General features: G+C 41.0%; 1 protein-coding gene across 1 annotated transcript in view; it reads right to left on the reverse strand.

Moving 5' to 3' along the window:
- Positions 1-2,252: 2,252 nt before the first annotated feature.
- Positions 2,253-15,208, reverse strand: part of LOC139387609 (laminin subunit gamma-1-like) — a 69,524-nt gene continuing 56,568 nt past the window's right edge. Inside the window, exons 24-28 of the mRNA XM_071133977.1 lie at positions 6,805-6,919; positions 6,342-6,541; positions 5,850-6,008; positions 5,282-5,381; positions 2,253-5,109 (exon numbers count right to left, since the gene is read on the reverse strand). Of these exons, the coding sequence (XP_070990078.1) occupies positions 4,853-5,109; positions 5,282-5,381; positions 5,850-6,008; positions 6,342-6,541; positions 6,805-6,919 (831 nt within the window). The 3' untranslated portion in view covers positions 2,253-4,852. The remainder of the gene's footprint in view (positions 5,110-5,281; positions 5,382-5,849; positions 6,009-6,341; positions 6,542-6,804; positions 6,920-15,208) is intronic.

Consider the following 15,208-nt stretch of genomic DNA (forward strand, 5'->3'; position numbering starts at 1 on the left):
CGAAAGACAGGACCTGTTCCTATAGAAGTCTATTTTAATTCTTAATTTCTTAACTAATTCATCAACATGCTTTTTGAAAGATAGCTTTTTATCAATTCAGATGCCCAGATATTCATAAGCAAGGACACGATCAATGAGGGCACCATCCAACGTGCATATGCACAAATACGCAGATACATTTTTACGTGATTTGGAAAATCAGTAAGTACTATACCCATTTCAGTTCAACAAATAATGGAAAATTGAAGCTCTGACAGAGCCTGGTCAGCGTTGGGGGCAATAGCATACGCCACAGTGTCATCTGCATACAGGTGAAAGTATATATATATATTTATTTAACAGATTAACAATATTGGTTTATGTAAATAGTGAAAAGAACTGGACCAAGAATCGATCCCTGTGGGACACCCTTTGTCATGTCCAGAAAACATGACTTAATACCATGAGTAAATACACACTGTGTTCTGTCCTTTAAACATTTTTTCAAACCAGCTACATGCAGCCTGGTCCAGGTCAATTGACGAAAGCATCTGAATAAATAATGAGTGATCCAAGGCTTTAGACAGGTCAATAAAAAGGGCCGCACAATGTTTCTGCTTGTAACATGACTGGTGAACATTTAGAATACATTTCGTAGTTAGGATCTAAGTTAAGAATGGGATCTAAGTTAAGAATTTACGAAGGACTCAACCATTTTTGCTAGGCAAGAGAGTTTGAAAATGGGGCAATCATTATTTAATTCACACAGGTCACCACCTTTGTGAAACCTTTGTGAAGGGGTAGTATGTGAAGGGGGAGTATCTCTCCAGACCCTGGGGATGGTACCAGAAATAATTGAATCTGACATGCTTATACTCGAGTCAGAAATAGCGGTCCCGGCGTCTTGAGCCAACAGCTTTGCCAGTGACAGCCCAGTAACCTAGCTAGTCGGAACTACCCGGGGCTAGTCTGCTAACGTTATCGCCAGGATCCATCTAACACAGTGTATTAACAGCAGCACAAACATCATTGTTCCAAACTAAAACACTTCAATTAAATGTCTTAAAAAGTATAAAACAGAGAAGCACTCGATCGCCACTCTCAGCTTCCGGGTCACGTGACAAACCAATATTGTGAACCCAACATTGAAATTCAGAGGAAATAATGTAACCTATGTACTTTTCTAATACACTTCTGAACATGTGCAGTCAAGATCTGGCTGCTTAACTAATTTGGAGGGTGAACGAGGGGATTTTTCTGAATCTTTTTGGGGGATCATGAATGCAGCAGCTGAAAATAAGTGTTGCATCTCATTTTGAGAATACACTGGCATGTTTCACTGCACAGTTAAGAAACATTGTGGCATCTATAGGAATTCTTTCAAAGTTCATAGTTTTGTGGATAACAGTTGCTGAGATGCATATTTCATTTCTTTTAATGTACTTTCAAGATTATCATTTAATCAATAATGCTTTATAAAACAGTGTTTCACAATCAATAGACAAGGCAGAAAATCCAACCATAACATAACTGGGTTGTTCTGCCAATTAAGTGTCTTTTCAGTGTAACTTAGTGAAAACAAACTTGAGTTCACATAATTTGAACATTGTCATAAAGAGCACATGTTCAACTTAGTAAAAAACAAGTTTTCCCATCTAAAGAGGTTAAATAAAAAATGACCATAATGCCTATTAAGTTCAAAATAAAGTAACAGGGTTGACAACTTGATCTTAAATCAGCCATTCATTTTAAGCTTGTGTGCAACAAGGAGATGCAATTGAATGCAAAATTCACCAAAAATACATTGTTTAACCATTTCTAGTGTGTCTATCTATGGGTAACAGGGTTGATGTGATTTGCTCGACCCACTGAGTTTTTCACAACAAAACATAAAAAATGGCCAGATGAGTCGAACCTGCTCACCTGCTTTGCCATTCAATGTTTTATATATATATATATATATATATTCAAAAGGAATAGTTACACTATATTAAATCAAGAGTTAATTTCACATAACAGGTTGTTTTTTTTAAAACCTTAAAATGAAATCACTTATCACATTAAATAATCTTTAGAAATGACTTCGTTAAAGCAAAACAATAACTAGTGCTTTACAATGATGGTGAAAACTTGGAGAAGTGTTTGGGTTACGTGGGTTAAAATCTGCCTAGAAGTCACAGAGGGTGCACAGCGGGACAGGTCAAAACGCTGAACTACGGCACTTCAACAAGTCTTCATTCATAGAAAAAAATTCTGATGTATACAATTCTCCATGTAGACTATAGTAAAGCAGAGTTTATTTAATATAACAGGCTTTTAAAATTCTATATTTGTTCACATTGACATATGTATTTTTAAAGCACTCATTTCATGTGACGATCCAACTAATAAAACTGTCCTAAATGTCCTAAATACTAAATAACCTCAACATAAAACTACATTGCGGAGTAGACTGGAGTAGATTCATGAGAAACACTGTCATAGTGTTCTGTACATTGCATTTGCGGAAATGAGTCAGCATGACATTCAATACAATCACACAATCAACTGAAGAGTTCCCGTAATTATTTTTTATTACTTCAATGTTACGATTGAATTTACAGGCACTTGGGTAACAAGCTGGGTTCTCTCGGGTCCTTACAAATGAAATGTTTTAGTGACTAGGTGCCTTGTATTGTACTGTACGACAGAACAGAAGATGCACTCCATAGCCAAAAGACCACAAACGGATTGTGCAACACATACATATCATCATCTACGGGAACAAAATAATACAAATACTTGAGACATTATAAATTAGAAATACTGTTTTATACATCAAACAGTATGTGCTGCACATCCGTCCACAGCAGCGGGGTTACCTGGAGGAGTAATAGAGGGTAAAAGATGGTTCACTGCAAAGGAGATCGTTTTAGTCCCCGCCACACCATCTATAAAATTAGGTCAAAAGTTAGCTAAACAAAACTATCAAACAGATAACATGATAGAAGGCTAAGGAAAGGAGTGAGTATTGGTGTATTGAGGATATGAGCGATGTTGAATGGGAACTGGGAAAGACGAGTCGTTTCCAGGTTATAACCTATTCATTTACTGTATGGAGGCTGACTGACTGATGTTTTGGACCCGTCAACAAAATCCCTGCTGTTCTCCTGAAATGCAAGGACACCATGTAGTGTATGTCTGAAATGTAATGCAACGTGTGCAATACACGTGATGCCCTCGTTAGGGACTAAGTGATGTGAAAATGACAATCACATAGTAAGGCACAAAACACTAACAAAAAAAAAATTGGTTAACTAGCAACTTGTGACCAATCTTATTTTCTTGGAGACAAGCGTATAAATTCAGTCAAATGAAACATTAGGCTTAATGTAGACAAATGGCTTCTTTAGGGCCATCCCTTACACACACACACACACACACACACACACACACACGTCCTGATCTTGTCAGTCAAAGGTTCTTGTTATAAAAGCATTCATCAATTAACTTGTGACCACCCACTGAGAAGTAAACAAATGAATAATGGCAGCGCTATGAGGCAACAACACTGAGCCATGTATACAAGCAAGCATATTATACCACAGAACTTATCATATATATTTATATATTATGTGGAGGTTTCAGTTGATTGTTTTTGTGATAGAACATATATGGTGGCTGTTGGGTCTTGGGTTTAACAATCAGCCAGCCCTGAATCATTTAAGCATATATTTACACAAATAACAGTTCCTCACTCTTCATCAGAATAAAAAAACATTCACACAAAAATATAACATTTGAAATCATTATTAGCACCAGTGTATCAGATAAATTCTTGCTACGCAAATGTACAAAGTTGCATAGTGTAGAATGTTGCCTTGTAGTGTAGAATGTTGCCTTGTAGTGTAGAATGTTAATGTGTGATTTGCAGCAAACCTGTATTAAGCAGCAGCTTCGGGAGGAAAAAACAAACTAAAATCATGATTTGTAGTGTTAAAATAAATGATTCAAATGATATTTAACCATGATGTTTCACTGGGCAGTAGAGGCCTGTCTCAACTGGCAAACTTATCAGAGACATTTTAAAAGACCCACAAGCTGGTTTCATTCGACAGCTTTTCAGTTGTGCATGTGGAACAGAATAGTTGTGTTGAATACTGTAAAAATGTATAATAGTAACAGGAATACTTTCTCCATGCAAGACATGTAGCTTTGGGAGCGAATGGAGGCAAATCAAACAGAAACTTAAGGATTCCTTCACGGTTTGTTTAAAAAAATAAATGGTTGATAACACAGAGGATGGTACATATGCATTGAAAGTTTCTCAATACCTCCAAGCAAAAAAATATACATTTCACAGACAAACCATTCCCAACATGCCCTTGGGTCTAAAATGATGGGTAAGGATAACTTGTTTGACACCATATCAGATTAAAAAAAGGTATATAATATGACACAGACGCATCTGAAAAGGCTGAGGACATTTTTCCTTGTTTTCTCTGTTGATGTGGTTTAGGTTGTGATTCCTCCACGTCGTAGCGTAGGAACAGTCTGGAGGTGGTGCAGTCATGTGGGTTTTCTGGAGTGAGGTAAGCCACACCTCTCCTAACCTGCTGCACCTAAGGAGAATGGATACGCGGTTTTTAACGACCGCCCTTAGTTCATTTCAGGTTCTGCCGCTTATGCTCTTCATTTCTTTAAAAACATGAAACTTGGCTTAAATTGGCTTCTTGCTTAAAAAAAGACAAACAAAAGACCAAAAAAAGACAAACTGTTTTGGTAAAACGGTGGCATTCTGCCCGAGTGTTAGATGTGGGAAGGAGTGGTACAGACGGGATATGAGGAAGGGTACAGGGGTTGGGATAGGAGTCGAGGGCGGAGATAGAGGGGGTTAAGCCCGCTCTATGGATGGGGTGTTGAAGCAGCCGTTGGGTAACGTGTTCTTGATGTCGTTGAGGTTGGCGATGTCAGACTGGATCTCCTTGATCTGCCTATCGTAGTCGGTGATCATCTCCTCCTGGCTCTTGGCCACGTCGTTCAGCTCCGACAGCTTGCGGTCCAGGTCGCTGTTGGCCATCTTGTCTTTGGCCTGCTTCAGCGACCCCTCAATCAAGCCCAGCTTGCTCAGGTCCACCTTGTCAATGTTGCCTGAACCGGAAAAGAGGTGTAAGCTTTAGCTCAATGATTTAAGTACAGTCATTTTCACTTGTAAAACCCTGAATGATGGAATATTGAACAGAATCACAAGACAATTATATCCTTCTGTTTGTATTTTTATACCTACAGAAAAAAACAGTTTGCTAAATCAAATACCACTCACCCAGTGACTTAAGCAGGTCGTTGATGGTGCTGAGAACGGTCCTGACTGCACTCTTGGCTTTCCGAGCGTTGTCCTCAGCTTCCTTCGCATTGTCTGATGCCTGAAAAACCAAAACAACATAGTTGACATGTCAGGGTCAGGATTCCAGACCACAACGAAGATCGCTGTAACTCAGTAAACACTTGTGAGGTACTTTAACCTTCAGTAGCTTGCTCATCCACTTCCTATTGCATATTGTTTAGTCTCATTGTCTCTAAACAACTTTAACAAGGACTATAAACATTTTGCAACTCCAACTCTGTGTACACAAACACGCAGAGCACATGGGGCTGATTTCCAACCCAAAGAGATCTTCTAGGAATTCCTAAGTATTGGGCTCCTAAGATTCTGAGAATTGAATGATATCAGTGGATTTAAACAACAGAGCCCCAGATACAGAGCATAAGTCCCAAATTACACCATATTCCCCTATATAGTACACTACTTTTGACGAGAGCCCTATGGGCCCTGGTCAAAAGTAGTGCACAACACAGGGTGCCATTTGGGACGCACACAGACAGACACGCACCATGCTAGCCATCATCATGTCCTGGTCGGCCTCAGCCTTCTTCTTGGCCAGCTCTGCCTCTGCTGCACTTAGCTGGTCCATCATGTTATTGACCTCTCCATCCAGCTTCCTGGTGTCCTCAAAGGCCTTCTCTGCATCCGCCTTGGTCTTAGCAGAACCCTGTGGGGTCCACAGGCAGAGGGGGACAGAGAGGGATTAGTTATGTTGACAACTTGAAAGGAGGTATTACATTAATTATAGGTTTAATGGTTTATTACAGTATGTGAAATATCAGATGAAAGGGGGACAGAGAGGGTTTATTATTTTATGTGAAACATCACATTAAATTACCATAAAAACAAATCAACAAAACATTTAATCTACTGAGACACCATTTATATATACACTTTATATCAAGAGGCCACCATTGATTTTGGCCCTGTCATTTCAGGACTGTAGCATATACGATGGTCATAATGTATCTAGTTATAATATAACACAAATATAATGTACCTTCTGCGCAAGGCTGGCTATCTTCTCAGCCTCCTCCGCCTTGCTCTTGGCCTCCTTTGCGTCTGCGTCTGCGTTGCCTAGCGCCCCCTCAGCCTGCTTGGTCTTCTCATTGGCTGCAGCGATGGTGGCGTTGATCTCTGGGATTCTCTTCATGGCGTTCTCAGCTGCTGTCTTGTTGTCGTTCACCCTCTTGTCAAAGTCTGTGTTGACAATGGAGAAGGAAAATGAGAAGACAGATTGATTACATATCTAATATGTGATAAAAAAAATACTGGTGACTCACTACTTTGCATTATACTATTATTATAGCATTCCCTTTAACATCCATCTGAGATCCTACGTACTAGTCTGGATATGCTTTTCACTGTTACCATTCAGAATCAAATAAGCCCCTGATCTAACGTTAGTATGGGGTAGAGAGGGACCCTTCTCTGGCCTCCCTACCAGTCCTGTTCCTACGTACCTCTCAGATTTCCCAGAATGTCTTGGGCCTCCTGGTAGGTGGACCTCCCCTTGTTGGCGGCCTCCTCAGCCAGTGCCTTGGCAGCATCAGCACGAGCCAGCAACTGATCTGCAGTCTGGACAGACAGAGACAGACAGACAGACACAGAGACAGACAGACAGAGAAAAAACAGACACAGACAGAAAAAACAGACACAGACAGACAGAGAAAAAACAGACACAGACAGACAGAGAAAAAACAGACACAGACAGACAGACAGAGAGACAGACACACAGACAGACAGAGAGACAGACAGACAGACAGACAGAGACAGACAGACAGAGACACAGACAGACAGACAGAGACAGAGAAAAAACAGACAGAGAGACAGACAGAGACAGACAGACAGACAGAGAGACAGACAGAGACAGACAGACAGACAGAGAGACAGACAGAGACAGAGAGACAGACAGAGACAGAGACAGACAGACAGAGACACAGACAGAGACACAGACACAGAGAGAAAGCAGACACACACAGACAGACCGACAGAGACACAGAAAGACACAGACAGAGACAGACACACAGACAGACAGAGACAGATGGGGGAATCAGTCATCAGTGAATTTAAACATATTTTTCTGGGTGCTCCTAACTTTTCTTAGCTAGGAGCATCAGTGCTACCAATGAAACATGTTCATTTAGAGCCATGCATACTACTCAATTAATTTGAATAATTCTGGCATCGTGGCTTGCTGATTTTCACTATACTTAGTGGCTGAACGAGTGAGGAGGCCCATAAATACTGTGGTAATTCGTCACTTATGCAACGTGGTCATTTTCAATTTCATGCCTCCTTTAATGAGGCACGCTAAAGCTAATCTTAGACGGAGACACACTCCAGTTTTTTCATGTAGGAAACCACCACCGTACGAGGTTTACATGCGAGGCATAGATCACATGTTGATGTTTGTCTATTTAGAGCAAAGGTTATAGACAAGAAAGAGAAAGTAAAAAAGGTAGTGTTGCAAAAATCTGGTAATGTTCCCAAACTTTCCAGGGGCCTCATTTATAAACGTTGCTTACGTACAAAACATACAATCGCCCGTTTTAACATTTATAAAAACCTGAACTTCACATGAGAATGTTAACTCCTCACAAACCTTAAACTTTATGTACAATATCTAGTGGTTGAAGTATTGCATTGGAGGCAAGGAAGTAGGCATGTAAATAGGCATATTTTGTGCAAATGGGGGGATGTGATGACACGCTATTGAAAATAAAATAAAAAACATGAGCCATTTGCCGCTGTTTGTTTTATTTTTGGAATCTAGAATAATTAGACATAGGAATCTATTTCCTATTTATTTAATTTTCATAACAATTGCAGAATAAATTCCTCACCTTTTCTGGCTGTGATGGGTTCGTATTCCCGGCCTACAACAAATGACCATATGAATCTCTCATTTAATTTGAGCCTAGTAAATAGATAGGCTATACGTATTTCAAGTTTTGCTGTATGCGATCCAATAGACAGTGTGGTTTATAATAGGCTACACGGTCAAATTTAACAGTTGAACAGACAGTTGACCTTTTACATTGAAAAATGTATGCTACTACTGTAAGTAGACTACTGTATTTACACTGAAAATATAAACACAACATGTAAAGTGTTGGTCCCATGTTTCATGAGCTGAATCAAAAGAAAGATGGCAGAAATGTTCCATACACACAAACATCTTATTTCAAATGTTGTGCACAAATTTGTTGACATCCCTGATCGTGAGCATTTCTACACAAACTATCAGAAACCGTTTCCGACAAGCTCATCTTCGTGCTCGTAGTCCTCACCAATTTTTTTATTTGAAACATTGTATCAACTATTAACTTGGGTCTGCCTGAAGCTAGTGAACATGCAACATTGTATAAAATATTCTGGTCCCTCAGAGTTGCCAGTGAGCTCGAGACAGACACCGCTGTAGGCTATTTGTGCAAAAGGGTTAAGAAGCAGTGCTCGACTTTGGCAGGAGATCACTGGAGCGGAGTACCGGCACGTCACATTTTATACTGCTTGAGCTCCTGTTCCTCTTATAGAATATTATCTAAAAAATATAAACAGTACCAGCACCCAAAACGAATACCAGAACCTATTTCAGTCCAACGCATGCACTGATAAGAAGTAACCAGGTTGACCTATTTTATGACGTTTCCACTGGATCAGAGTGATTATTGAAAGGGAGAGAGCTGGATTTAATTTTTTTTTTTTTATATATATTAAAGAACTATTGTATTCTCAATGGATGGAAAAACAGACTTGTTTGATGTGAAGAAAATATTATCTTGAGAAGCTCCACAGGTGTGTTAATCCAATCAGAAAAACTATCAGATCCCCAAATGGGCACATGTTTATACTTACATTTGGCCAGGTAGACTATAGGCCTATTCGATGCGTGCACATCCTTAGTCAACATTGACAGGAGAGTTCCAAATAAAATGAATAAATTGCCAAAAATGGAATTAATGGAATTAAATAAACCAAAAACGTGTTTCTCAAAAGTGTGGCGTAGGTTGTGTACTCCGCAAACAATGTGTCCACTCCGACAATGACAATGGAAAGACAGGAATAAGAATATTGAATGCCATAACAAAAATGACCATCACCAAAGAAACAAACATTGTAGATTTGTTAAGAATTAACAGTAAATGTACTACTGGTGATATAATGTAAATGGATATTGACATACACAAACAATTCACATGAAGAAGTTCTGAATATTCACAAACAGGCAGGACGGAGCACATTCTGGAGAGAAGTGCTACACAGAGCCCTGCGCAGTTGTAAAAAATAAATAAAATGTCAGAGGCGCATGGTGATGCAGTACAGAGCTTGATTTGGCCTCTGCATGCTTCGCAATTCCGTCACACCGTCCATATGGAGCCTCCGACCACATTTTCGGATCAAGCATACATTTTATTCTAAGCCTCCGCAATGGATGGAGATGGACGCACACACACAGAGATTACAGGCTCAAAACGGCCTGAAACAAAGAACTTTCTTCTGAAACTCGTCAGTCTATTCTTGTTCTGAGAAATGGGCTGTAATTGCTGCAAATTGAGGATTATTTGTGTCCAAACTTTGACTTTGTCAATCATTTCAATTAAAAATCATTAATTATAACCTTGTCAACGTCTCAACTATATTTCCTACTCATTTTGCAACTCATTTCATGTAGGTTTTCATGGAAAACAAGGAGATTTATAAGTGACCCCAAGCTTTTGAACGGTAATATATATTATATATATGAAAATAGTGCCCTCAGAAGGTATTCAGACGCCTTGACTTTTTCCACATTGTTACGTTACAGCCCTATTCTAAAATGGATTAAAGAAACAAACCCTCAGCAATCTACACACAATACCCCATAATGACAAAGAGATTTAGACGTGCAAATTTATTTTAAAAAACCAAAACAGAAATACCTTATTTACGTAAGTATTCAGAACCTTTGCTATGAGACTCGAAATTGAGCTCAGGTGCACTCTGTTTCTATTGATGCTCCTTGAGATGTTCCTATCACTTGATTGGAGTCCACCTGTGGTAAATTCAATTGATTGGACATGATTTGAAAAAGGCACAGCTGTCTACATAAGGCTCCACAGTTGACAGTGCATGTCAGAGCAAAAAACAAACCATGAGGGCAAAGACAGCGTTACGTCGAGGCACAGATCTGGGGAAGGGTACCAAAACATTTCTGCCGCATTGAAGGTCCCCAGGAACCCAGTGGCCTCCCTCATTCTTAAATGGAAGACATTTGGAACCACCAAGACTTCCTAGAGTTGGTCGGCCAGCCAAACTGAGCAATTGGGGGAGAAGGGTCTTGGTCAGGGAGGTGACCAAGAACCCGATGGTCACTGACAGAGCTCCAGAGTTCCTCTGTGGAGATGGAAGAACCTTCCAGAAGGACAACCATCTCTGCAGCACTCCATCAATCAGGCCTTTATGGTAATGGCCAGACAAAAGCCACTCCTCAGTAAAAGGCACATGACATCCCGCTTGGAGTTTGCTAAAGGCCACCTAAAGACTCTCAGAACCATGAGAAACAAGATTCTCTGGTCTGATGAAACCAAGATTGAACTATTTGGCCTGAATGCCAAGCTTCATGTCTGGAGGAAACCTGGCACCATCCCTACGGTGAAGCATGGTGGCGGTAGCATCATGCTGCGAGGCATGTTTTTCAGCGGCAGGGACTGGGAGACTAGTCAGGATCAAGGCATAGATGAACGGTGCGAAGTTCAGAGATCTTGATGAAAACTTGCTCCAGAGCGCTCAGGACCTCAGACAGGGGCGTGGGGTCACCTTCCAACAGGACAATTACCTTAAGCACACAGCCAAGCCAACGCAGGAGGGCTTCGGGACAAGTCTCTGAATGTTTTTGAGTGGCCCAGCCAGAGCTCGGACTTGAACCCGATCGAACATCTCTGGAGAGACCTGAAAATTGCTGTGCAGCGACGCTCCCCATCCAACCTCACAGAGCTTGAGAGGATCTGCAAATAAAAATGGAAGAAACTCCCCAAATACACGTGTGCCAAGCTTGTAGCCTCATACCCAAGAAGTTCTGAATACTTTTGTAAATGTGATATTTCAATTTTTTTGCTTTGTCATTATGGGGTATTGTGTGGAAATTGATGAGAAAAAAACTAAAAAAACTTTCCGAATGCACTGTATCTAGTTGTTACTGCTCGAATAAAACAATCTCGGTGACCTACAGCCTAACGATCAAACAGTCGACTATTTGGGGCCCTACTAAACAAAATATATATTAGTCTTTTGCATAGAAGTGTGGGCAGTAGCATTTACTTTTAAATTGTTTTGAATATACAATCAATCTTGTAGAACGCGCAGACAATGTACGGCATGCAGGGGGAACCAGCCATGTTGCAGACACCGATATCGTGCTACTGGACAAACTAAACAGCCTTTGCCCACTTTGAGGATAACATAGCGCCACTGACGCGGCCCGCTCCCAAGGACTGTGGGCTCTCCCTCACGTCGGCCACAGAGAACAAGACATTTAAGCGTGTTAACCCTCACAAAGCTCCCGGCCCAGGCGGCATCCCTAGCCGTGTCCTCAGAGCATGTGCAGACCAGCTGGCTGGAGTGTCTTCGGACATATTCAATCTCTCCCTATCCCAGTCTGCTGTTCCCACTTTCTTCAAGATGTCTACCATTGTTCCTGTACCCAAGAAAGCAAAGGTAACTGAACTAAATGACTATCGCCCTGTAGCACTCACTTCTGTCATCATGAAGTACTTTGAGAGGCTAGTTAAGGATCATATCGACTCTACCTTACCTGACACCATAGACCCACATCAATTTGTTTACCGCCCCAATAGATCCACAGACGATGAAATCGCCAATGCACAGCACACTGCCCTATCCCATCTGGACAAGAGGAATACCCATGTAAGAATGTTGTTCATTGACTATAGCTCAGACTATAGCTCAGCCCTCCAAGCTCATCATTAAACTTGGGACCCTGGGTCAGAACTCCGCCCTGTGCAACTGGGTCCTGAACTTCGACGGGCCACCCCCAGGTGGTGAAGGTAGGAAACAACACCTCCACTTCGCTGATCCTCAACACAGGGGCTCCACAAGGGTGTGTACTCAGCCCCCTCCTGTACTTCCTTGTTAACTCATGACTGTGTGGCACGCACGCCTCCAACTCAATCATCAAGTTGGCAGAAGACAACAGTAGTAGGCCTGATTACCAACAAAGACAAGACAGCCTACAGGAAGGAGGTGAGGGCCCTGGCAGAGTGTTACCAGGACAATAACCTCTTCCTCAACAAAACGAAGGAGCTGATTGTGGACTTCAGGAAACAGCAGAGTGAGCACACCCCTATCCACATCGACATGACCGCAGTGGAGAAGGTGGATAACTTCAAGTTCCTCGGCGTACACACCACTGACAATCTGAAATGGTCCAACCACACAGACAGTGTGATGAAGGAGTCTGAAAAAATTTGTCTTGACCCATAAGACAATCAAACCTTTACAGATGCACATTTGAAAGCATGCTGTCGGTCTGTATCACCGCCTGGTACGGCAATTGCACCACCCACAACCGCAGGGCTCTCCAGAGGGTGGTGTGGAATGGTCAACACATCACCGGGGCACACTGGCTGCCATCCAGGACACCTAAAGCACCAAATGTCACAGGAAGGCCGAAACGATCATCAAAGACATTAACCACCCGAGCCACAGCCTGTTCACCCCACTATCATCCAGAAGGCAAGGTCAGTACAGGTGCATCAAAGCTGGGACCGAGAGACTGATAAACAGCCATCAGACTGTTAAATAGCCGGCTACCACCCGGTTACTCGTCCCTGCACCTTAGAGGCTGCTGCTTTATATACATTTGAAGTCGTAAGTTTACTTACACCTTAGCCAAATACATTTTAGCTCAGTTTTTCACAATTCCTGACATATAATCCTAGTAAAAATTCCGTGCCGGTCAGTTAGGATCACCACTTCATTTTAAGAATGTGAAATGTCAAAATAATAATAGTAGAGAGAATTATTTTTCAGATTTAATTTCTTTCATCACATTCCAAGTGGGTCAGAAGTTTACATGCACTTAATTAGTATTTGGCAGCATTGACTTTAAATTGTTTAACTTTGGTCAAACATTGCGGGTAGCCTTCCAGAAGCTTCCCACAACAACTTGGGTGAATTTTGGCCCACACCTCCTGACAGAGCTGGTGTAACTGAATCAGATTTGTAGGCCTCTTTTCTCGCACACGCCTTTTCAGTTCTGCCCACACATTTTCTATAGGATTGAGGTCAGGGCTTGTGATGGCCACTCCAATACCTTGACTTTGTTGTCCTTAAGCCACAACTTTGGAAATATGCTTGGGGTCATTGTCCATTTGGAAGACCAATTTGCGACCAAGCTTCAACTTCCTGACTGATGTCTTGAGATGTTGCTTCAATATATCCACATTATTTTCCTTCCTCATGACGCCATCTATTTTGTGAAGTGTACCAGTCCCTCCTGCAGCAAAGCAACCCCACAACATGATGCTGCCAACCCCGTGCTTCACGGTTGGGATGGTTTTCTTCGGCTTGCAAGCCTCCCCCTTTTCCCTCCAAACATAACGATGGTCATTACGGCCAAACAGTTCTATTTTTGTTTCATCAGACCAGAGGACATTTCTTCAAAAAGTATGATCTTTGCAAACCGTAGTCTGGCTTTTTTATGGCAGTTTTGGAGCAGTGGCTTCTTCCTTGCTGAGCGGCCTTTCATGTTATATCGATATAGGACTCGTTTTACTGTGGATGTAGATATTTTTGTACATGTTTCCTCCAGCATCTTCACAAGGTCCTTAGCTGCTGTTCTGGGATTGATTTGCACCTTTCGCACCAAAGTACATTCATCTCTAGGAGACAGAACGCGTCTCCTTCTTGAGCGGTATGACGGCTGCATGGTCACATGGTGTTTATACTTGCGTACTATTGTTTGTACAGATGAACGTGGCACCTTCAGGTGTTTGGAAATTGCTCCCAAGGATGAACCAGACTTGTGGAGGTCTTGGCTGATTTATTTTGATTTTCCCATGATGTCAAGCAAAGAGGCACTGATTTGGAAGGTAGGCCTTGAAATACATCCACAGGTACACTTCCTATTGACTCAAATGATGTCAATTAGCCTATCAGAAGCTTCTAAAACCATGACATAATTTTCTGGAATTTTCCAAGCTGTTTAAAGGCACAGTCATCTTAGTGTATATGTAAACTTCTGACCCACTGAAATTGTGATACAGTGAATTAATTATAAGTGAAATAACCTGTCTGTAAACAATTGATGTAAAAATGACTCGTGTCATGCACTAAGTAGATTTCCTAACCGACTTGCCAAAACTATAGTTTGTTAACAAGAAATTTGTGGAGTGGTTGAAAAACAAGGTTTAATGACTCCAACTGACTTCAACTGTACATAGAATCACCGGTCACAATAATAATGGAACACTAGTCATTTTAATAATGTTTACATTCTGCTTTACGCATCTCTTATGAATACACTGTATTCTATTCTACTGTATTTTAGTCAATGCAACTCCGACATTACTCGTCCTAATATTTACATGTTTCTTAATTCCATTCTTTTAGTTTTTAGATTTGTATTGTGTTGTATTGTTGTGAATTGTTAGATTCTACTTCACTGTTTGAGCTAGGAACATCAGCATTTCGCTACACCCATAATAACATCTGCTAAATATGTGATTGTGACCAATAAAATGTTATTTTATTTGATGTTTAGTTGGAAAAAGTCCCTGAAAAATATCAAAACATTCTGCCCACAGCTCTACAGAAATGTGATCTAATTAGCCATTGCTCTTTCTTTTAGAAACAGCCGTAGCCCAT

This window comes from Oncorhynchus clarkii, chromosome 28, assembly GCF_045791955.1.
Source record: "Oncorhynchus clarkii lewisi isolate Uvic-CL-2024 chromosome 28, UVic_Ocla_1.0, whole genome shotgun sequence".
Classification (NCBI taxonomy): Eukaryota; Metazoa; Chordata; class Actinopteri; order Salmoniformes; family Salmonidae; genus Oncorhynchus; species Oncorhynchus clarkii.